The 23,388-nt window shown below is 42.5% G+C and overlaps 1 protein-coding gene across 4 annotated transcripts in view; it reads left to right on the plus strand.

The window, feature by feature from the left end:
- Window positions 1–23,388, plus strand: part of LOC138582628 (zinc-binding protein A33-like) — a 113,594-nt gene that overhangs the window by 84,866 nt on the left and 5,340 nt on the right. For 3 of the 4 annotated variants that reach the window (XM_069654079.1, XM_069654082.1, XM_069654081.1), the window contains 2 exons: window positions 13,940–13,959; window positions 20,233–20,351. In XM_069654079.1, the coding sequence (XP_069510180.1) occupies window positions 13,940–13,959; window positions 20,233–20,351 (139 nt within the window). The remainder of the gene's footprint in view (window positions 1–13,939; window positions 13,960–20,232; window positions 20,352–23,388) is intronic. The other variant, XM_069654080.1, reaches the window with a different exon arrangement.

Below are 23,388 nucleotides of genomic sequence, written 5' to 3' on the forward strand. Positions count from 1 at the left end.
AAGAACATTTGGAAGTGGGCTCTCAAACACAACATGTTCCTGTTGTCACAACATGTTCCAGGGGAACTCAATCGTCTGGCAGACGTACTCAGCAAAGATTCCCACTACCAATGGAGTACGAATGGTGATTACACAAAGACATCGTCTACGTTTTCGCAGAATGGGGCTTCCCAGAGATCGACTCTGGAGAACGCTCAATGCCAAGATTACGCCTCCAGGTACCCCCAGAACTGTTCCAAGGGGAACAGTCTCTGGATAACATGATCAGGGAAATGTGTTTACGCTTTTCCCCCCCGACTCCCCTACTGAACAAGATAGTGCACAAGATACAACAGGAACCAGTCACAGTGATATTGGTGGCTCCCAGGTGGGCCCGCCAACCCTGGTTCGCTCATCTGATGGAGATGTCCCTATCTCCTCCAATGAAACTGCCTTGCCCGTACAACATGTTGTCGCAGGACAAGGGGGAGACACTTCACCCATGCACGCAAACATTGAACTTAGCGGCCTGGCTCCTGATGTCATAGAGTTCGGGCACCTGCAACTCCCTCAGAGATGTATGGACATACTCAGGGAGGCAAGAAAACCTAACAAACGATATTGCTATTCCAGTAAGTAGAAACATTTTGTTATCTGGTGCAACTCTGAGAGCATCAACCCCATTGACTGCTCTCCTACACATATTGTTTTGTACCCGACTCATTTACTTGACTCAGGCCCGGTCTTTAACTCGCTAAAAGTTCACTTAGCTGCTCTTTCAGCCTACACTACATCACAACAAAAGGTGTTATGGTGGAAGATACCCGTTATTAAGGCTTTCATGGAGGGAGTAAATAGAATTCACCCTCCCATTTCTAACCCAGCTCCCGGATGGGACCTAAACGTGGTGTTGACTAGACTTATGGGGTCTCCTTTCGAGCAAATGCATAAAGGAAGTCTCAAAGATTTCACCTACAAAACAGTCTTTTTAATAGCCATTACTTCCATTAGGAGAGACAGTGAACTACAAGCGCTCTCAGTTCTAGACCCCTTTGCAACAGTTCACAAAGATAAGGTGGTTCTGCGCACTCACCCTAGGTTTACACCTAAATTCATTTCAAAGTTCCATGTGAGCCAATCCATAGAACTGTTTTTCGTTTCAGTGGCAGCAGGTAGAGGAGGAGACCCGGTCTCCAAATCTACTATCTCTAAATGGATTGTCAAATGCATCACACTCTGTTTCTCTCTTGCTAAGAGAGAAATGCCCTTCAAGCCTAGAGCACATTCTACTCGAGGCACTGGGGCTTCCATAGCATTCTTTGCAAATTTTCCCCTAGAGTCCTTTTGCAAAGCGGCAACCTAGAGTTCTGTACACACCTTTACAAAACACTATTGCCTAGACACTCGTTCTAGGTCTTGTGAAAACAAAATCAAAATATCGAGGCCGAGTACCCCAAAAGGAAATACACCGAACACGGGTTACAAAGGAACATACAAAAACCTTTAATTTGTACTGAATCGGTTCCAAAGAACAAAACAAAAATCAGATAGCTATCGGCCCTCAGTACAACACCGCGAACTCCAGCGTGGTTCAGTGAGAGACGGTGTACATTAGAATTCGTTGCTCTTTTATACCATTTGCGAACATGATGTCCAACCCTACTTCTGGTTAATATTCCTCTAATACATTACTGATCTAGGGTTCATGCAGAGTTCGCATATCCACATGCAACTAGTTTGCCTTTAATACATATGTCAACAAGCCTACACTGCAACTGTGTATTTTGGGACTTCTCATACAGGTCTTCTCAAACATTAATACAATGTAGTTAAACAAGTGTTCTTAGTTCAGTATTTGAATACATTGTTCTTAACATATGCTTGCGGATTATAGTTTCATTGGTGCAAGTAATCCTTCACACACAGATCAATGAAGGACAAGGTCTCAGTTCACGACCTCAACAAGTGGCCTGTAGGCAAGTTACATTTTAATTACACACAGAGGTCAAGACGGCCATGTTGTATTTCGGAATGACATCGTCCACCATTTTAACTCACAGGGTGACTTTACAGAGCGAACCTAAAATGGCGGATTGACCTAGAATGGCGGCTTACATTGATTCTAAGGTCAGGACCTTGCAACTCAGATTTCTTCGCAAGTGGCTTACAAGCGGCTTGGCGTAGGCCAATATACATATATTCATTGCAATAGGAGGTACGATATAATTTCCCGTTTGACAGTCTGATTCTCAGGTGGGACAAGCAGCGCTAAAACATCTTTTCTCTACTGTTCCTTCTCACATCCCACCTCCAACTCTGGGTACTGCTCGCTAGTCTGTGCACAACATGTGATTCTAAGCACATTAGCAAGCATCAGAAGACATGCATTACTTACCGTAAAAGCATTTCTGATGATTGTATCTGCTTAGATTCACATGCGCCCACCCTTCCTCCCCGCTCGGATGGAAGGAACATAGCCGTCTTACTACTTCTCTCTTTTCTGTACTCACTCACGATGGTCATAGGCTCCCTCACGGCAGAAAAAATACAATTGGAGGGACCTCGACGCGTGAGGGATTTTGGGTACACTACATGTCACGTTAGGGATAGTGTTACAGGCACGCCTATGTCGACGTCCCCTTTCGATTCTCGAAAGACAAGATGCACTACTCTGCAGTGACCATTGGATGTCAGACTATACGCACGGCATGTGAATCTAAGCAGATACAATTATCAGAAATGCTTTTACGGTAAGTAATGCATGTCATATTCTGCATTAGTTTCGTGCAGTTGCACCTGGAACGTTGCCAGATGAAATTACCAATAAACTATCTCAGACCCAAATAACCAGACAGACTATGGCAAAATACTACTTTAGGAAACCTGGTGAACAAACAGGTTGCAGCTCATTCACTCTCGAATACATTTCAAGTACACAAAAGCTTTCTACCTTGATGTACGTCACCTATGATGTCATCCTACGTGGCAAACAGTAAAAACCCATGGAAAGGAGGGATTGGTTAGGGGTACACATATACCTATACTTCATTTAGGTGTTAGTAACACAATTGGCTGGCCCTTATCTAGTAGGTACGCCTTGAACTACCTCTAACTACGTATAATACAGATTAATAGTAGAATAACAGCAGCGGATTGGCTTCTGCAACAATGTATGGTCCATTGCTACATAGGCCCTCTTAATTGGTTGGCATTCTCTCCCAACCTTAGACATTTGTCTCATTAGCAGCACATAAGCACCACAAAACCCAGGTGCAGGGAGCAACGTCGGACCACTGCCCACTTGACCAATTAGCCTACCATCTCTCATCAGTTAGGCCCTAAGCCAAGGGTGCTTCTTTGTAGTTGACCTTGCTGACTGTTCTCTTCCCTGGGACTTTTTAGGGTGTGAAGGTACATTGCTATCTTGGTCTGGCGCTTAATGTAGAGGCCTTGTTTTCCAGTCTTGTGCCATGTGTGAGGAAACCAAGGTTCTGTCCATTCTCACCTTTTATTTAGTGCTATTTGATTCAATTACACTGGTGCTTTTATTCCTCTTGACCCCTGGAGACTTGGTTCCTCCATCTTCCATATGTTTTCTGCATCTTTGATTGTTCAATACTTGGCACTTGCAGATGTTCACTCCTTTACTTAATCTAAGAGAAATATGTCACTCGTATGTAGCTTATCCTCTTCGACCCCTCTTGTGCCTTGCAATTACTTCTTGATGTGGCATCTTTGATCCCAAGCCAAACAGATCATCTTTGTTCTTTACATGAATCTCTTTTCCAGCACCTGTCAGCTCTGCAGCCTTGGTCTCTCTCCTTCAGGCCTCTTTCTTACTATTTATACAGAGTCGATGTTAGGCAGAAACCTGTGCAGTTCCCTCTGGGACCACTGCAAAAGATTTAAGACTACAGGTGTTTGGCAGTAAACCCACTTGGTAGCAGTCTGTACCACACAGATTCACTTGGTAGCTGTGGCTGAGCAGTCAGACTTCCCTCAAGAAGAGTTAGGCAGTATACAGAGTATTCACAATAGGTCAAAAGAACATAGTAGAACAAGTAAACACTGACCAGAGCTTGGTGTAGAAGAGATATAATTATTTATTTAAAACCACATCTAGAAAAACACACAGGCACTAATAGTAAGCAATTCAAAAACATGGTCACCAAAAGATATACACTCCCTTAGAAGAATATTAGACAAGTCTTAAGTAAAGCCCCACTTATTTTCAGACAGCGGTGAGCGCTTAACGCAGATGGTACTTTAATAATTCGTTAAAAAGGGAGAGAAAAGCAGGGTATAATATGAAACAGATCCCAACACTTTCATAAGATCAAAACAAGAGAGGAAGGCAAGTACAACCGTGAAGTTGAGTTCAGTATGCCGGATCCACTTTAAGAGGATCAGAACGAAATGTGTCCAAGGTCACACGGTTGAAGTGCACAAGAGTCTTGCAAAGGTTCAAAAAGGGTTGGACCAAAAGAAAGGGACCAGTTAGAAGGTCAAGGCGGCCAGCCCAGTCCAGAAGGTTAAGGGGTTATTATTACCTTGTAGCAATCTTTAGACAGGGAGGCCTGGCGGGCACGGTACCTTAAAGTGGAGAGATTACTCCAGCGGGGGCAGTTGTTCCTGGCAGCGGATGCAAGTCAGTGCTTCGTCCGGGGGAAGAGAGGATCTCGTCGGGGAGAAAGACAGGAGTCCGTTGCACTGCCAGGGAAGAAACCAGCCGCGGAGTTCTCAGGTAAAAGGAGCTGTCCTTTTATTTGCGGTCCAGTGGTAAGTGGCTATCCGGTTGCCGGGGTGCTTGGCACGGGCAATTCGACCACAAGACGGCCTGGGATGCGAAGAGAAGAAGGTAAACTGGTTGTGCCCACCAGTCAGGGGAAGAAGCCTCTCCAGCCGGGAGATCTTCTCTGTCGTCGGGAAGTGGTGAGTCGGTTCCTCAGGGCTCCACCGGTGGTGTCGTCGTGGTAGGTCGGCTCAGCTTCTCCCTCGTCGGATTCTCAGGTCCTGTGGCGACTTCTGAAGTTCCAATCCCCAAAGCCCTGCTTTTATGCAGCACACCCCAATTCACTCAGCCTAGCTGTCAATCAAACATGCTAAGTGGTGAGCCGGCCAGCTCACCACTTGGGCCAATCACACAAGAGTGCGACTTGAGTTACCAAGGTAACTCAGTCCAGGGTGCCTAAACCCCTCCCACACCCCATGTGGTACCCAGACAGAGTGGCACCACTTTTGGAGGCTTCTGTGGAGAAGCCCGCCAAAAAGTGGAACAAAGGGCTCAACTTGGGTTGGAGTCACAGAAGAGAACACAAACGCCATTTTAGAATCGAGTCCTGGCAAAAAATACCAACCGGCGAATTAATATTAAATAAATAAACCGGCGGTATGTTCGAGGCTATGAGAATTAAATAATTAAAGTTGGTAGCCTCGAACAATGGGAAAATCCCATAGGGATATATTCGCGGTCGAATATAAAAAGTAGTATCCACTGCCACCAGCCAAAACTCGATCAGGGGGGACGGAGACGTGCCCCCTCGACTAACAGACCCCGGGGCAATCGAATTGCCCCGACCAGTACGTCCACAATATGATGGTTTGTACCGGTTTCTGTTAATAATTTGGGACTAGTAAAGCCAATGGTGACTTTACATGCCCTGGCAGACAGTAGTCAGTCCCAGGGTATGGAGTCTATGGGGGGGTGTCATATGACACCCCTGTGTTACTGCACGCAGGGTGCTGTGTAACACACACAGTAAAAACATATGAGACCCTATGGAGTAAAGGACCTCATAGCCCATAAAACACATTAACAGTCCAAGGAACACCATAAATCATGTCCAAGAGTGGGAGAAAAAGAGTCTCACTCTTGGCAGGAGAAAAAAACAAACTCCAGAAATCCAGCAAAGCTGCTGGGGGACTCACTAGGTTAGGAAATTCAGCCTAAAGAGAGAGAATTCTCCCTAATAGTCGACGTCCATCTTTTTATCATGGCTGCTTTACCCGTGTTCTATTTTCTACTGCATCAAGCTTCTATATGTCTCATCTACCTTTGCATTTCTATGTATGTACATCTGAATTTCTTCTCACTTATCTTCACAGTGTATATGATTTATTTATATTTGCATACATGTTTACTTTGTTACATCAGTCACATCTTTATTCTTTAAGTATTTGCATATTGTTTCAGTGTGTCCTTGTATATTCTCTTCATGACATGACTTTACTCTTGTCAGATTTCACGTATAGCTCTTCCATGTTCAATGGTGTATGCAGACATCCTTCTACAAGGCATAAATTTGTTTTAAAAAATTGATTAGCAGACCACATTGCTGTCCCACGTATTTGCTTGAAAAGCTGATTGACATAGAGGAAGTAGTTCTGTTCAAGACAAAATTGCAACATGTTCAATAGCATCTTATTATGTTGGCGGTAGCTGATCGATCTACTTTCCAAAAATGATTGGCATGTCTTCTCTGGCCAACCTATACATGGGATGGTGGGAGACTAATCCGGCGTGGACAGAAGAATTGGACCCAACATATAAAAATTTGGTATCGATTTATCGACGATTTGTTCATTATTTGGGATGGGACTGAGTTTGAGTTTAAGGAATATGTGAATATACTTAATGACAACACATTTAATTTGGAACTAACCACAGTTATCACGCAAACATAATCTGGTATTTCTAGACGTGGAATTCCAGGTAGAGAAAGATAAGCTGACCTCCAAATTATACAGGAAACCCACCAGTTCCAATTCAACTCTCAACGCCAAAAGTCATCACCCAAGAGCCTTAATAGACTCCATACCCCATGGGGAATTTTTGAGAGCGAAAAGAGCCTGCAGCAATAGCGATGACTACATGAGTGAAGCTAAAAAAATCAGTCAGAGATTCATAAAACGAGGATATGAAAAGGATGTTATTTCCAAAAGTTTTATGAAAGCGAAAATACCCACTAGAGAATCCTTGTTGTCTAGAAAAGTGAAAGACAAACAAATCAGGCTAATCACAGGATTTAACCATCAAGCTACAGAAATCAAAATGCTAATGAACAAACATTGGAAGGTTCTGCTCACTGACCCTCATCTCAAGCTAGTGCTTGATGACTTCCCTCAGGTCACTTATCGTAAGGCTCCCACGCTCAAAACCATGCTGTCCCCCAGTATGGTAATAACCAGACCAGCTGAAAACATAGGAATGATTCAGAGTGGAAGAATGGTTTCTATAAATGTGCTCACTGTAAATTGTGCAATCATGTGTCTAAGGTCCCCTTTCAGAGTGAATGGCCAATGCTGGAAATATAAACCTAGAATTTTCTGTACCACGAAATATGTAGTTTATGTGATTACATGTGCTTGTGGCCTTCATTATATAGGCTCGACAATTGGTCCTTTAAAGATGCGGATTCTCCAACATTACAGAGCCATCAAAAATCGAGATCTAACATACCCTCTCACTAGCCACTTTCAAGAAAAGCATAATGGCGATGTGAAATCTCTATCCTTTACGGGGTTGGCCTATATACCACCCAGTAAAAGATTAGGTAACCAAGAATTGAAATTGAGGCAATTAGAAGCGACACTCATTTGCAAGTTCGACATCTTGAGACCGAAAGGCTTGAACATAGATGCAGAACTTTGTGTTCTTGCAAACTTGAGCTTCTCCATAATATGAGGGTTGTCCACACACTTGAATTAAGATATGTATTTTGCTGAGATCCCTGCATACCATCTTCATAAGGGCATTATTGAAGCATTTGTCGATATCCATTAAGAGTTCTAAATTTGCTATTTGCACATATGGTTAGGGGTAATTTGAAATACAGGATGATCCTTAGGCAATCACTTTATATCTGTATGAACTGTACTGTATTATTGACATAGGAATTGCTATTTTCACATTGGGAGGAGTGAGAGTTGGACATCTCCACACTGCTATGTATCGAGCTGCTGATTGATTTATCTAATGAGGCTGCTATCCTTTTGCACTTTATTATTGACATAGGAACTGCTATTTGCACAATGGAGTAACAGTTGGACATTTGAAATACAGGATGACCCTTAGGCAATCACTTTATATCTGTATGATCTGTACTGTATTATTGACATAGGAATTGCTATTTGCACATTGGGAGAAGTGAGAGTTAAACATCACCACACTGCTATGTATTGAGCTGCTGATTAATTTAATGAGGCTGCTATCCTTTTGCACTGTATTATTGACATAGGAACTGCCATTTGCACAATGGACTAACAGTGGGACATTTCATTGTTGTAATGGATCCTATTTCTGTGTATTTATTGCATTGGGCTGCTATCCTTTTGGATTGTATTATTTATTTAGGAACTGCTATTTGCACATTGGGAGGAGTTACATGATGAACATTTTTTATTCTTTTTCCTGACTCCGGGTCCACCCGTGCATCTATTTAGCAATAGGGCACCTGCATGTTTGAACAATGCCTACTATAGGTACACTCTCCAATAACAGGGCATTTGCCTATTGACGATTTGGCTGCGGCCGTTGTGCTCATGGTCCTTGGCTTGCAAACACTGGCCCTATGTGTATGTATTTAATTATGAACAGGCACACTTGTGCTCATTTGTTACACATCGATTGTAATTTGACAATAATATTTTAAACAAGCAGTTTAGAACGTCTCCATGGTGTAGTTCACATTGCAGCAGCTAACAAAGGTGTTAAGTGATTTTCTTGCGCGTAACTTTTACGCATTTTGCCATCATATATACCTTATCTACAGGACTTTGACCATTCCAATATGGAGGTCACTTCATGTGACAGATTTAACTAATGTTTTCTTATAGCGGTCACATGACCGTTTTTGCACGTGATGCGACACGAGTGGGGACGCTCTGTAACTGCTTTTCTTTTTAAATTCTATGATGTGCATGCCGCATTTGGATTTTATAGGTCTGAGGAAGCCTGAGCATTTAGGCGGAACGCGTGACTATCTTCCACCCGTGGGGTGAGTGTTTTGTTCAACCTTACGGTTGTCACAGGGGCGAATGATTTCACCTCTGTTTTTTGTAATGTGCTGTATTTAGCAACAATAAATATGATATTTTAAATAGCTAGATCTTGTGTGCTGGAGTACTCTCTACGCATGCCCACTGGGTGGTTTTTTGCAGTGTTACAACCGCGCAGGGGCTTAGTACACGGATGGTGAGGTGCAACCAATTTATTTGCCCAAAACATGTGCAGTAATTGCCAGTCTTGTGCCTCAGTTCAAATAAAGCTGAGGGGTTCGGGCACCTCCGGTATCCATTTAGTTCTAAAATGTACTTGTCCTTATGCGACAGCGAATACCCCTTTGGCTCCCTCCCTCTGTGGCTCTCCCCTTGGCCAGTGCAGCCTTTGACATAGAATTGGGCCTCTTTCCGATTAGAAGTTTCCTTTCCGTTTATTTGAAAGGCATGCTAAAATAAAGTGTGGGGGTTCCCCCCCTCAGGGAAATGTGTTGGCATTCCACATGGATTGCGATTGCGCTCAGGGCAACCATGTTTTCGTCGGATATCTCCTAGCTTGCGGGCAGTTTGCCCTGGTGCTAATGGATGTAAGTGCAGTAGTTGGGGTCTTCCAGCGTGTAAAACACTCTGCTGTCCTGGACTGCTCTTGCTTCTCTCAGGCTTTTACTGTGCCTCAAGACTTTAACAGACAATATTGCCCGAAACGTGTGGCTACAAGCCTATAATGGTGCCTCCCACCATCTTCAGAGTGGAGCTTCGGTTTACGCGTGCAACAAATGGAAATCTGGGGTACCTTGCCATGCTGGTTTCACATTAGCATTGTCACAGTGCTTTCCAAGCCTAGACTGCCCCCAAAGTCTTTTCCCTGAAGGTTCCCCCCCCTCCTTGATTTTACCCTGATGCCCACATCATTATTGAGGATCTTGAAGTAGCCGCAATGTACTCACTTAAGGGCCTTGAAAATAAAAATCTTTTAATCCCTGTTGCCCTTATGCTCATTCTAAATTCCTCAAGTCATGGCCTTGATCTCACTCCCACTCCCTCACTGATTGGCCACTGTAAACACTCCATCATCCACATAACCTGCAACGTTCCTCTCCCCTGTCTCCCTACCTACAACCTCTGTCCAAATTGTCTTGCGACTTCAGCCTTCCATGGATTTGTTTCCCTGCGCCCATATACAATCTCTAACCTTTGTTCCTAATACCACGTCACCGCCACTGGTTGTTAAATGCTAATCTGCATGCACAGCTGTTCTTAGCAAATGTTTCACTGCCTGCAAACTCCTCCCTCACCGCCCATACTGCAGTCCTCAACCAAATACGCCTACTTTACGTAATGTATCTCCTCCCACCACGTGGGACAGCTCCCCACAACTAAATCTAGTACTCCGGGGGCGATGCCAAGCCTCCAATCCTGTAAATTGATTTGCTTATTCTCCCCTGCAAATAAATCCAAATATTTGGGACATTTGTCTCTACCCACCTTATACTGCCATCTCTGCTTTCATGCATTACTCAACCCACTGCCCCCTGTGACCTCACCTCGCATGTTACCATCTGCACTCCTCTTCATTGTCCAACCCATCTGAAACCTTGTCGCAAAGCCAAGCAGTATCCGTGCATGCAAACTCCAGTTTGGGTTCTTTAAGGATTTATTCAGGATGTTCCCCGGGCACTCTGCGAATAATGGAAGACGAGAGTTGATAGCTGGAAGGTTTAGAATGAACCTTAACCACTGGCATTGTTCTGGGCAACCCTCCAGACCACTGTTCTTCCTGTGCCAAGCCATTACAAAAGGGGAAAGACCATGTATCAGGCTTGGTTCCACCCCCAAAAGGGGCAGTACTGCCCCAACTGCTTGGTCACATCCCTTCTGCACGAGACAACAAGCAACCCCAAACATGTTTCAGCCTTGTTGGGCCCTCATCGGTGAGGAGTAGGTTTGGTCTCTAGGCTCAGCAGACACAGGACCCACGTCTGGGCATACCCGTCCCACTCAGGGTGATGGCTGGAAAGTTTAGAATGAAACTTAATCTCTGACATTGCCCTGGGCAACCTTTTGGAGTGGGACCAAGCCTGATTTGCATATGATCTTTCCCCTTTTGTAATGGCTTTGCAGGTGAAGAACGATGGTCTGGAGGGTTGCCCAGGGCAATGCCAGAGCTTAAGATTAATTCAAAACTTTACAGCCACCACCTCTTTTGTTTTACTCTGCGAATAATATACAGAAATGATCCACAACCCATCTCCGGCAATCAACCTGCTTTTGCCTTTTCTTTGCCCTTTCTGTGAAAACCTGGGACATTTTCTGGGATGTGGCTTCTGCGTCCCAGCTGCTGGAACTGAGACATGGGACAGTCTGTGGGCTGAATTCTGAAAGTCTTGCAAAGTCTCTTGTTTCAATGCAAAGCAACACCATGTTATCAAAGTTTCCAGTTTTTTTTCTCCATTATACAGGGTTACAGAGAAGAAGGCCCAAAACTGTGAAAAGTGGGGACAAATGTGAAAGACCTGGACCCATTCTGCACTGGGGTTCATTTTCAATTTGAAATGTGGCTCCTCTGTTCCAACCCCTCTGCCAGCTCTCAGCTGCTGCTAAAAATCTAAACAATCTGCCCACCCCTCACCACCTTCCCTGCCAAAACCATGATCATCCTCTACCTCCTCAACTTCTACTCCTAATGTCTCAAACACATCATACACTTTCTCTGCATGTATTCTGCCTTTAGCATCACCAGAGATGTAAAGTCATCCTGCAGGTGGTATTTCTGGAATAACCCCGTGTCCTTTTAAAAAAAAAAATGTTTAAAATGTATATGGTTCATGGTTTGAGAGATGGAAATGCATATGGGGCCGTCGCTGTCATTATTGACCCTTCTCTCCTTTCTGCATGGTGCATCTTGGGTATCGAATGTGTGCTACATTTTTCAGAAGTGGAGTGATGTGCATGCTATCTCTGTTTACCTACGGTGCAAATATTTTTGATTACCTGCCAAAAACTATTGTCACCTTAAGGTGAGCATTATCCTAACCTGGGACAATCCCAAAAGAGGTGTAGTATTAAATGAATTTGTTAATTTTATATAAATACCACATTCAGTACATTTTGCCATTTACAAACAGGGGGGTATTTGGAATCCCACCTGTTTTTATCATTACTGCCCAACCCATAATGGCCCCTTCTGTTAACACATGTTCTTCTATGAGTTCTTCTAGTATTCCAAACCATCCATGGCCTCACCACCCTGCTTAACTCTGTGCTTCTGTGCTGGCCATCTCCCATTGAAGCCCTGGCTATCACCTTGAGTCACACCTTAACCCCCTTGTGCTGAAGCACCCAACACCTGTCTAAATCTAAGAGCTGCCACCAATGTGTGTACCCCCGGAGTAATCCTCCACACCTGTACTCGAAAACCCTCTGCACACCCAACATGCGTAGCCTCGTGTTTGTGCTGGATTGTCCTCCACTAGCTTGCTCACTTCCCTCTCTCCCAGCTGCTTGTTTTCTGTGAACCATTGACGGCTAGTTTTATATTGATATATTATGGAACTGTCCAGCTTTTCTGAGATGCTTTTGAAAATATAGGCAGTATATATAGTAAGCATTTCATACGGTTTAGGTAATAAATTCAATAGATAGTTAAGACCTCACCAGAATTTGCACCCTATTATCTCCCATCCAACCCCAAAACGGCCTCATGATTCGGATGACTGCAAGTAAACATCCAGTAAGGCCCCAAAACAAATCATTAGTAGTTTAAAAAAATATATATATTTGTATTTATTTGAAGAAGAGGCATTTCAGTTTCAATCCGAAATGACTTTTTACATTTACAGATCCGAGGCATTCCACGGAAGTGTGCCTGTACAATAGCACAAATATGAGAACTGGTGTATAAACCAAGTGGGATATAGGGAACATAGACCAAAAAGAAACTGAAAAAAATAGATCATTTAGTTGAGACAAGTCACGCATATCACAGCATCACCTAGTAACCATCACTGGAGGTTCACCTCCAATTCAGAGCCACGTCAGCAAGGCATTGTGGGTATGCAAATGAGCCCAAATCAAAGCATTTTTCTCCAGGAAATTGGCTAGGTCTTACAGCACAGTGCTACTTTATACATCGCTTTATCACCCGAAAACAGGCATTTCTCAAGGCTGTAAAGCTATGTATAAATAAATATGAGAGCTGTACACTTATACCAAATTACATTACTATGCATCATTGGAGGGAGTGGTGGGCTCAGGTAGCGGGGATGGGGGGGGGGGCAGACCAGGGGGAGCTCCCTCTTTAGCAAGTAAGTGAAGCAGAGCTTTGAAGTAATCCACTGTGGGACTGCTTTTGATTGTGATGGGCAGCAGGTTCTAGTGGAGTGGGCTGAGTAGGGAGAAATAACAGAAGTGAGAGGAGGCACAGGGAGATGGTATGGGACAGTGAGGATGAGTGAAAAGGAGGATCGGAGGGAACAACATGGTGAGTAAATAGAGATACAATGAGACTGGTACTGAGGAGCAAGACCATTGATTACGTTGTAGATTAGGAGAAGGGACTTGAAAAGGTCGTGCATGAGAGCCACAGCGTGATGTCAGTAGGTAGAGGTGGGAGAGGATCTTCTGGGCAAAGAGTACGGGTAGCAAAGTTGAGGACTTCTTCTAAAGAAAAGAAGGATTAGAGAACAAGACGAAGGAGTAGGCTGGAGCAATAATCAAGTTTGCTGAGCACAAGGGTGGTGATTAGGTTCTTTTTGGGTGGTTAGTACGAAATTGACAGAATTTCTGAATGTTGAGAAGGTTAATATGAGTAGCAGAGACAGTTGGAACAAAGGGTTATATTAGGTCACACATAAAAAAACAATACAAATAAATAAAAGGTGGGAGTAATATGCTGTCTGGAAGAACTTAATGACAACGAGGAAATCACGTAAAAGGATAAACATTTCCTCTGCTTCCTTTTCAGGTTGAGAATTTGAAGTCCAAGTAAGTATTAGTTATTATAATCTTCTCGTTATACGTACTTCATTTGTATGCATTGTAGTGGTAGTCTACACAATTCTTATTACTTTGATTTGTAAAGATGAATTGATGAGTAGTGTTATTAAATAAATAAGCTTTCGGTTTATGGGTGAATGTTTTATGCCCTCATGCCGTCCATGGAAATGTACTTGGCCTCTGTGCCAAACGCACTCTTTGGTGGCATTTTAAAGCTTTACAAATGCTGCAGCATGCTTCCTGGAAAAGCACTTTTTTTAAAGACCTTTTGATGCTGATGTCACTGTGCAGAAGTGGGAGATCTTATTTGACAATACCCGAGTTCTGTGACTCAAATATCCCATGCAGGCGTTCTGTAGGTACTCCTGCAAACATTGTGTTTAGAATCTGTGTCCGGTCAAGTGATAGGCTTTAGTCCTGGGTGAATCTTTTTGCTTTTTGATATTATTGTCAACAACACCAGATATCTATATTGTGACTGTAAAAATATTGAAGTAAACTGTATTGTCTCGAATGATATCTTTAGGTATGCGCCAATTATGATACCTTTTTTATTCGGGTGAATGTTCTTGGAAAGAACCTTTCATATTGTCCAAGCAATAGTTGTAGATTTCAATGATATTTTATTTTTTCTTATTGTTTATTTAGCACAAGTTATTCATATTATTATATTGCATGTTGCTGCATTTCTTCCTCTCAACACGTTTTTCACCTTGTGTGTGACAAGGATCTTCAGGAGAGAGTCTAAAAACCAAATTGAAATCGAAACTTATTATATATACTTTTTGGAAGGACGGTTCCTCTAAGCCCCTGACTTGTAATAAACTCTTATAGTGATTGTTGAAAAAAAACACTCACCATTTGTTTCTTTATGAATTTTCAAACCAATTCTTGCATTAGCTTTGTATATCTTCTGACTCCAGACTGTTAGTTTTTTGGGACAGCTGGTTTGTGATACTTAAATTAATCAGAAAATAATGGATTTGTAAAGTATTATTGTATCTAATTAATATATATATATATATATATATATATATATATATTTTGAAAAGGATTGAGGGATGCTGATACTTGTATTTTTAAAAATTCTGATATCCTTGATATATTGAACCTCAAAGTAATATTTTTACTAGATAATTATAATGCTAATATTCAAAGCTTTGAGTGGTTACTAAACATAGGGCCTCATTACACGGAAGGCGGTAAGGGTTAACGTCACCGGTAAGGGTACCGGTGCCCGTTAACCCTTACCGCCTGATTACGAGGTCCCTTTGCGGGTTGGTACTTTAACGCCTGCTTTTTAGCAGGCATTAAAAACCAACCCGCAAAGGGACCAGGGTGCTAATTACGGTACCGCAATTTGCGGTACCGTAATTAGCACCTTCCCCATTCCCATTATGCCCTATGGGGCAAAAATGGGAATGGGGAAGGGCAATGGGAGAAGGGGGAATTACCGTCCTGCCAACCTTGGAATAGGGCGGTAATTCCCCTTTCCTCCAAGGCGGTGCCGGTATTTTACCGGCATGGACCAAGGTGCTAATAGCACCTTGGTCCACCGCCTACCGTGTAATGAGGCCCACAGTCTTTCAACAAAGAGATTCTGCATTTAGCTATCCCTGTTTTACCCAAAAGTTAGCTCTCTTACCTTGGCTTTGGGAGATACGTTTGCTTCCTTTGTTGTTCATCCGCGATCTGTAAATTACTAAATTTAGCGGGTTTAAGTGCAGACGCAATGACGTCATCACATATTTTAGTGCAATGACACGGACGCGATGACATCATTGCGTGTGTTAGCGCAATCACGTCACTACGTCGTTGCTCGTTGTGGCCATTTTGGTTATTAAATTATTTCCTTTGTAATAAACAGGCACGTGCCTTTGTAATAGACAGGCACATACTCACAATTTTATGCCTGTTTTGGTCATTTTTAGGTAATTCTTATTGAGTGGAGTAGTTTGTGTTGTATCCTTGCAAGGAAAAAACATTTGTACATTTCACTCATATTTATACTGTTGTATAAACAAGTTTTCATTATTTTCACATTCACTAATTACCTAGTTTTCTAAGTAGTTAGTATGTGTTTTATCCTGGCTAGGAAACAAATATTTATGCTTTCCACTCATATTTTAACTATTAAGTATGAACCAATATTCATTATTTTCACATTCACTGATTCCCTAGTTCAGAAACTTTCTTAGACCTTAAAATTTTAGTGTGGTGTATACATTTTGTACTTTAAATAAAATTAAATTGCACATTTCGTTCATACTAGTGCTGATGAGCATAAGCAAGCATTCATCACATTCACATTGTCAAATGTCGTAGTTCAAAGTCTTTCTTATACTTTTCATTTCTGCTGTACTATAGCCAATGGAACATCTCATCAGAATTTAAACCAGTGTTGCATGTGTCCATGAGACAGATCCATTTTGCCTCTTTCTTTCTCAACAGTGATTCACTGTTTCCTCCTCTTGTTGACGCCTGGACTTTTTCCCGTCCAAAGAACCTGATTGAGTCTATTCTATTCTCTTTATGTTCTGTACCAAAATGTGTTGTCAGTGGGTATTTGGTATCCTTGATTATTATGGATCTTAGATTCTCTAGTAGCCTTGTTTTTACTGACCTGATTGTACTTCCTATGTACACTTTCCTACATGTATATTTGATGCCATAAACTACAAACTTGCTATTGCAGTTTATGTATTGTTCAACTTTTCTAGTTTTGCCATTCGGTAACGTGTAGCTGTTCATCCCATTTTCGATTTTTGTGCAAATTTTGCAATTTCCATATCGATATACTCTGGTGGGTTGTTGTAAATTGAATAAACTGCATATGGATTTCAGTTGTTCTGCTTTCAGCATACTGGGACTTATTTGTTCTTTTATTGTCAGAGCTTTTCGAAATGTAATTGTGGGGTTTTCATTTAGATATTTTTTCACATTTTCATCGGTTTTGAGAGTGTTCCAAAGTTTTCGTAAAATGTCCTTAATTATCTTTGCATCGCTGCTGTATGTTGTAATGAAATTTTATTTTGCTAAGTTATTTTTGCATTTGGGTTTATCCGTAAGCAAATAGTTTCTTGAAATTTTGTTTGCATTCTTCTCTGCTTTGGCTAGGGCTTTAGATGGGTATCCTCTCTGTTTAAATTTTTTTTAGGGTGTCCATATGTTTCTGAAATGATTCTAATGTACTACAGTTTCTTTTTACCCGTAATATTTCACCATAAGGTATATTGCTTATTGTGTGGTACGGGTGATTACTCTGTGCGTGCAGGATACTGTTTACAGCTGTGGGCTTGATATGAAGATTTGTGTGTATTGCGTCTCTTTGTGGATAAAGGTCCAGGTCTAGAAATTCCACTCTTTTGACTTTCCTTCATTGTAAATTTTATGTTATAACTATTGTTGTTTAGATGATTGACATAGTGGAATAGTTTGTTTTTTTCTCCTTTCCAGATCATTAGAACATCATCGATGTATCATCCCCAGTATATCACGTTTTCTTCTTCATTGAATGCTATGTGTCTCCAAGCATGATTGAGTTCAAAATGGCCCATGAACAAATTGGCATAGGACGGCGCAAACATTGCACACATAGCCGTTCCTTGCAATTGACCATAGGTTGGTTGATGAAAAGTGAAGATGTTATTTTTTAATGTGAATTTTAACATAACCAAGATCATGGTGTTCTGATTCTGGTAAGAGATTGATTGTGATTTTAAGAAGCATTCTGCACATTCCACCCCCTTTGTGTGTTCAGTGCTGGTATATAATGAAACTAAGTCTAATATCACAAATCGATAGTTATCCTCCCATGGAATTAGTTCTAATTGTTGGATAACATGCATGGTATCTCTCAAGTACGATGTTAAATGTGCTGCTGGAGGCTGTAAGTAGATGTCTAAATATTCTGATATTCTCTCAGTCAGTGACCCTATGCCGTTAATGATGAGACGGCATGATGGAAAAGTATTGAACTTTTTTTGTAATTTTGGTGAAAAATATATTGTAGCCATAACTGGATATTTTATGTTCATGTACAGATATTTAATAGGCCTTCATTTTGCCATGATTTGCCTAATTCTTGCCACTCTTTTTGAAGAGGGATCAGTGGGTTCTTTGTTAGTTTTTGATAGCAATTTTCATTATTTAAGTGTTGTTTTCCTGCTTGTACATAGTGAGACCTGTTCATAAGAACAACATTTCCACCTTTATCTGCATTTTTTATGATGACATCGTTATTCTTTTCCAGTTTTTTTAGTTCTTGTTTTTCTTTTAGAGATAAGTTGAACCGTATTTTTAAATGTTTATTTGTTTGATCGTTTTTTCGAGTTCTTCACATATGGCCTTTTGAAATATAACGTTATTTTCTGGAAGTATAGTCATGAACTTAGATTGGACTTAGATTGAGGTCGAAGTGTAGTTTCCTCTGACCGATGGGTATTTATATCTTGTTCTTCAGTTAGCCTTTGTATGGTCTATTCCTCCTCTTCATTGAAATGTAATACATTGGCAGTATCTTCGGCCATTTCTACTGATAATGCTGAGACTTCCTGTGTTGTTGTTGGCTCCTTCCTTTTCGGTGGTATTTTCTCAAAGTATTTCTTACGTTTTAGTCTTCTACAAAATGTAAAGACATCTACTTGAGTTTGAAAGTAGTCCGCTATGTTGGTTGTACTAAAAGATAAACCTTTGTTAAGTGCTGAAAGCAAAATTGTAAGGTCTAAGAAAGTTTCTGAAATAGGGAATCGGTGAATGCGAAAATAATGAATATTGGTTCATACTTAATAATTCAATTATGAGTGAAATGCAGACATATTTTTTTTCTTGCCAGGATAAAACCCATGCTAACTACTTAGAAAACTAGGTAATTAGTGAATGTGACGCATATAAACTACTCCATTCAATAAGAATTACCTAAAAAGGACCAAAACCGGCATAAAATTGGGAGCACGTGCCTGTCTATAACAAAGGAAATAATTTAATAAATGGCCATGATGTGCAAAAACGTAGTGATGTAATTGCGCAAAGATACGCAGTAACATCAACGCGTCCGCGTCCTCACTCTAAAATACACAATGTCATCACGTCCGCGTCATCGCGTACATGCTTAAAACCCTGCAAAATTTAGTCATTTCCAGATCGCGCATGAACAACAAAGGAGGCAAACGTATCTCCCTAAACCATTCAAAGCTTTGAATATTAGCATTATAATTAACTACTAAAAATATTACTTTGAGGTTTAAGACTTTCAATATATCAAGGATAATCAGAATAAAAATAAATACAAGTGTCAGCATCTCTCAATCCTTTTCAGAATATATATGAATATAAATTAGATACAATAATACTTTACAAATCCATTATTGTCTGATTAATTTAAGGATCACAAACCAGCTGTCCCAAAAAACTAAGTCTGGAGTCAGAAGATATACAAAGCTAATGCAATAATTGGTTTGAGAATTCATAAAGAAACAAAGGGTGAGTGTTTTTTTTTTTCAAACCAATCACAATAAGAGTTTCTTATAAGTGGGGGGGCTAAGACAAGCCTTCCTTCCATAATGTATATATAAAAAGTTGTTGATTTCAATTTGGTTTTTAGACTCTCTCCTTGAAGATCCTTGTCACACACAAAGTGAAACGCGTGCTGAGAGGAAGACATACAGTAACATGCAATACAGATAGAAAAATTAAGCAATGTGATAAACAACTTGGCGCATACCAAAAGATATCATTCGAGACAATACAACTCCCGCTTACATGTGCCACTTGAGAACTGTACAGATCTCTGTATAGCTGTGACACGGGTGAATACCACCCCTCTGTATTCCGCAGTAGCACTGCAGTCTTGGTGGGTTTGTTAATGGCTAACAGTGCCGATTTAATTTTTAAAAAGCCTGTGTGCCACAGGTGAGCACAGACGGTCTACAGGCCGCTGCCTCTCCATATTGCACAGCTCGAATATGCATGCCCCTTAAGGACACAGCAGATGTGTGATAGCATTGGCTCTGGGGAATACTGTAGTTCAATGCACTACTGGGAACCATTGCAGGCCTTTGGAAGGTGTGCCTCCTGAGAACTTTGCAGGTGCTCTGGTTCCTGCACCGCTCTTAACACTGCAGGTCTCTGGTGCACAGTCCACTGGAGATTGCTGCAGAGTCTCCTGTTTTTGTTTCCCATGTCCCGACTATCTGAGGTATGGCACTGTGTTTGTGTCCATTTTCTCCCTGCACTCTCTCATGTCAACCTTTTTTCTGCAAGCAGGCCCTCTGCTCCCATGGCACCCCAACCTTATATTAACACAGACGTGTGGATGGCAAAGTATTGCGGACCACTGCAATACACCAAGTGGAGGAAGATGCTGAAGTCAATTCGCCCAGGTAATGCAGAGTAGACTTCTTTGCCTGTATAATGTTTGGTCTCCTCTATCAGGAAACAGTTGTGGGGTCTCAAGGCCACTGCCCTCCTGCAGTCTAATCTCTGTTAAGGTCCCAATCCCCTTTATAAAACTGTCCCAAGTTCCCCTCTGCCATTAACCAATTCTCCAGCTGGTTACAGCTCTTGGCCCCCGAGCTGGAAGGTAGGTGCCTGCATTTCTACACTTTCTTGTTCTCTGATAATCCAACAAGCCTTTCAATGAAGAATGCTGAAGGTCCTGCCGTAACAAGCCTCCCCCTCACCCCTAATTGTTCTTGGTGACTTTAACCTTCATCTCTCCTCCTCCCACCATACTTCCTCTTTTCTCTATCCTTGACTCTTATCTTCTTACCCCCCTGCCTACTTCTCCCGCACACTCGTCTGGCTCCACTCTTGATCTTCTCTTTGTCTCTTCCATCTCACCCTCCCCTGGCTCCACCCTCCCCAACTATCTCTCCGACCACGCCTTACTCTCTTTCTCCCTCACTCCCCCTGTCTCTCCGCTACCTCTTCCTCCATCTCTTTCTCTCGACGGGACCTCTGCAACTTTAACCCCTCTCACTTCTATGATACCTATACCTCCTCCCCTCTTCCTCTCCCTCCATTTTCTTCCCTCTCTGCTATCGAAGCCTTATCCCTCTCCTTCAGTCTAGACCAGCTTCACCCTCTCTCCCACTTTCGCCCCTCCCGCAAACCCGCCCAACACTGGCTTTCCCCTCACTTTCTATCTATGTGCCGCTTTCTCCGACGCCTTGAAACACGTTTGCTTAATCACTGCTCACCAGCTAACCAAGCCTCCTACTTCTCTTACCACTCCCTTTATGACACTTGCCTCAACTCAGCCAAACCATCTTACTTCTCTAACCTTCTCCGCTCTCAATCCTCTCACCCTTGAGGAATCTTCGCAACCCTTACTCGTCTTCTTTCCCCTCCCACTCCTGACCACTCTACTGCCTCTCCTCTTTCACCCTCAGACTTCGTTGACTTCTTCTCCACTAAGATACTCTCCTTACGACAAAACATTCTACACTCCCCCTCTTACTCTCCTCCTCCTCCATCTCTCTCCACCCCATCCTCCTGCATGTCCACTTTCTCCCGTCACTCACTCTGACATTTCTCTCCTCCTTCTCCTCCTTTCTAAAACTCACCCCACTGCTACCATCTGATCCACTTCCCACCCTTCTGATTCCCAAAATGTAGCCTCACCTCATACCTTACCTCACCTATTTCTTCAACATCTGTCTTACCACCGCTACCTTCCCAACAGCCTTAAAACACACCACTATCATTCCTATCCTGAAAAAATCCTCTGCTAACCCCCTTCTGACCTCCAACTTTCACCCCATCTCTCTTTTACCATTCCTCTCCAAACTCCTTGAATGTCTAGTCTACTCCCAACTCTCTGCATTTGTCTCCAACCTCTCTCTCCTCCCCCCTACCCAATCTGGATTCTGCCCAAGACATTCCACTGAAACCGCTCTCATCTCTGTCCTCAACTCCCTCCTCACTGCTCGCTACTCCAAACACTCTTCCATTCTCATTCTCCTTGACCTCTCCGCTGCCTTTGACACCGTCGACCACCCTTTATTCCTCAACACTCTCTTCCTTTGGTCTCAAAGGCTCTGTCCTCAACTGGTTCTCCTCCTACCTTTCCAACTGCTCCTTTGCTGTCTCTTGGGGCGGCCGCTCCTCCTCTACCCACTCCTTTGACTTTGGTGTTCCCCAAGACTCTGTACTTGGCCCCTTCCTTTTCTCACTTTATACCTCGTTTCTAGCTCCCATCATCTCTTCGTTTGGTATCTCTTACCATTTCTAAGCTGATGACACCCAGCTTTTCCTCTTTTTCTCTTCTTTCACTCCTGACATCCACCTCAAACTCTCTTCTCGTTTCACCGCTTTCAAAAACTGGATGCCCTGCCACTTTCTCACCCTCAATACGGACAAAACAGAGTTTTTATTTCTTCCCGTTAACACCTTTCCTCCCCTAACCCCCCTCCTTCCATCCTCTTTCCCCCCCTGCTCATCTCACCTTTTCTGTCTCTGCCCGCAACTTACTTTGACTCCAACCTCTCCTTTACTCACCACATCTCTCTAACCTCCCATGCTTGTGGTTTACATCAATGTTCGTAAAATCCGCTCCTCTCTCACCTTCCAGGCCACCAAACTGTTAATTTCCTCCCTCATCTTTTCTCGTCTCTTCTACTGCTCAGCTCTCCTCTTTGGCCTCTTCGCCTCATCTGGCACCCCTCAAATCCCTCTACCACTCTGCAATCCGTACTCTTTGCTCCCTTTCTCCTCATGATTCCATCTCCTCTTCACTCTCCTCTCTTGGCTGGCTCTCCTTTCACTCCCAATTCAACTTCCTCTGTCTTGTCTTTAAATCTCTTCACGATCTTGGCCCTCCCTACCTTTCCTCCCTCCTCTCCTTCTACTCTCCCTCTCCCCCCTCCGATCAGCTGACCACTTCCTACTCACTGTCCCACCCGCTCCTTGCTCCCCTCTGCTTCCCGCTTCCGTTCTTTCCAGCTCCTCCCCCCCTCCATTGGAACTCTTTACCTCTCCCTATCCGCTCTCTCTTCTTACTCTTCCTTCGGCTCTTCCTTAAAATCCCACCTACTTCATCCTCCCAGTCCCAGATTTCAGATCCTCCTCATCTGACAGTACTTTACTACTTCCTCCCTGCTTTCCCCTACCCAGGTTCTTAATCTAATGTTCTCAGCAAATTTTTCTACTCACTGTTCTTGTTGTTTTGACTCGTGACTTGTACCTATTGCTTCTATTGTATTCATGTTGTTTTTATGTGAAGCACTTTGGATTAAAGCACTATATAAAATTTAATAAAATACAAATACATACACAAACAAGCCTGCCTGTCCCGCAGCAGCTCTTTGGGTGTCAACATGTCAGATTATATTCGCAAAATGGGTGCAGCGGGGTGGTGATTGCAAAGTCTCCAGCAAAGCCTGTGTTTGATAAGTTGTGTTGGCTGGCTTCATCCTT

Source organism: Ambystoma mexicanum, chromosome 3q (assembly GCF_040938575.1).
Source record: "Ambystoma mexicanum isolate Mex_15411 chromosome 3q, UKY_AmexF1_1, whole genome shotgun sequence".
Taxonomy (NCBI): domain Eukaryota; kingdom Metazoa; phylum Chordata; class Amphibia; order Caudata; family Ambystomatidae; genus Ambystoma; species Ambystoma mexicanum.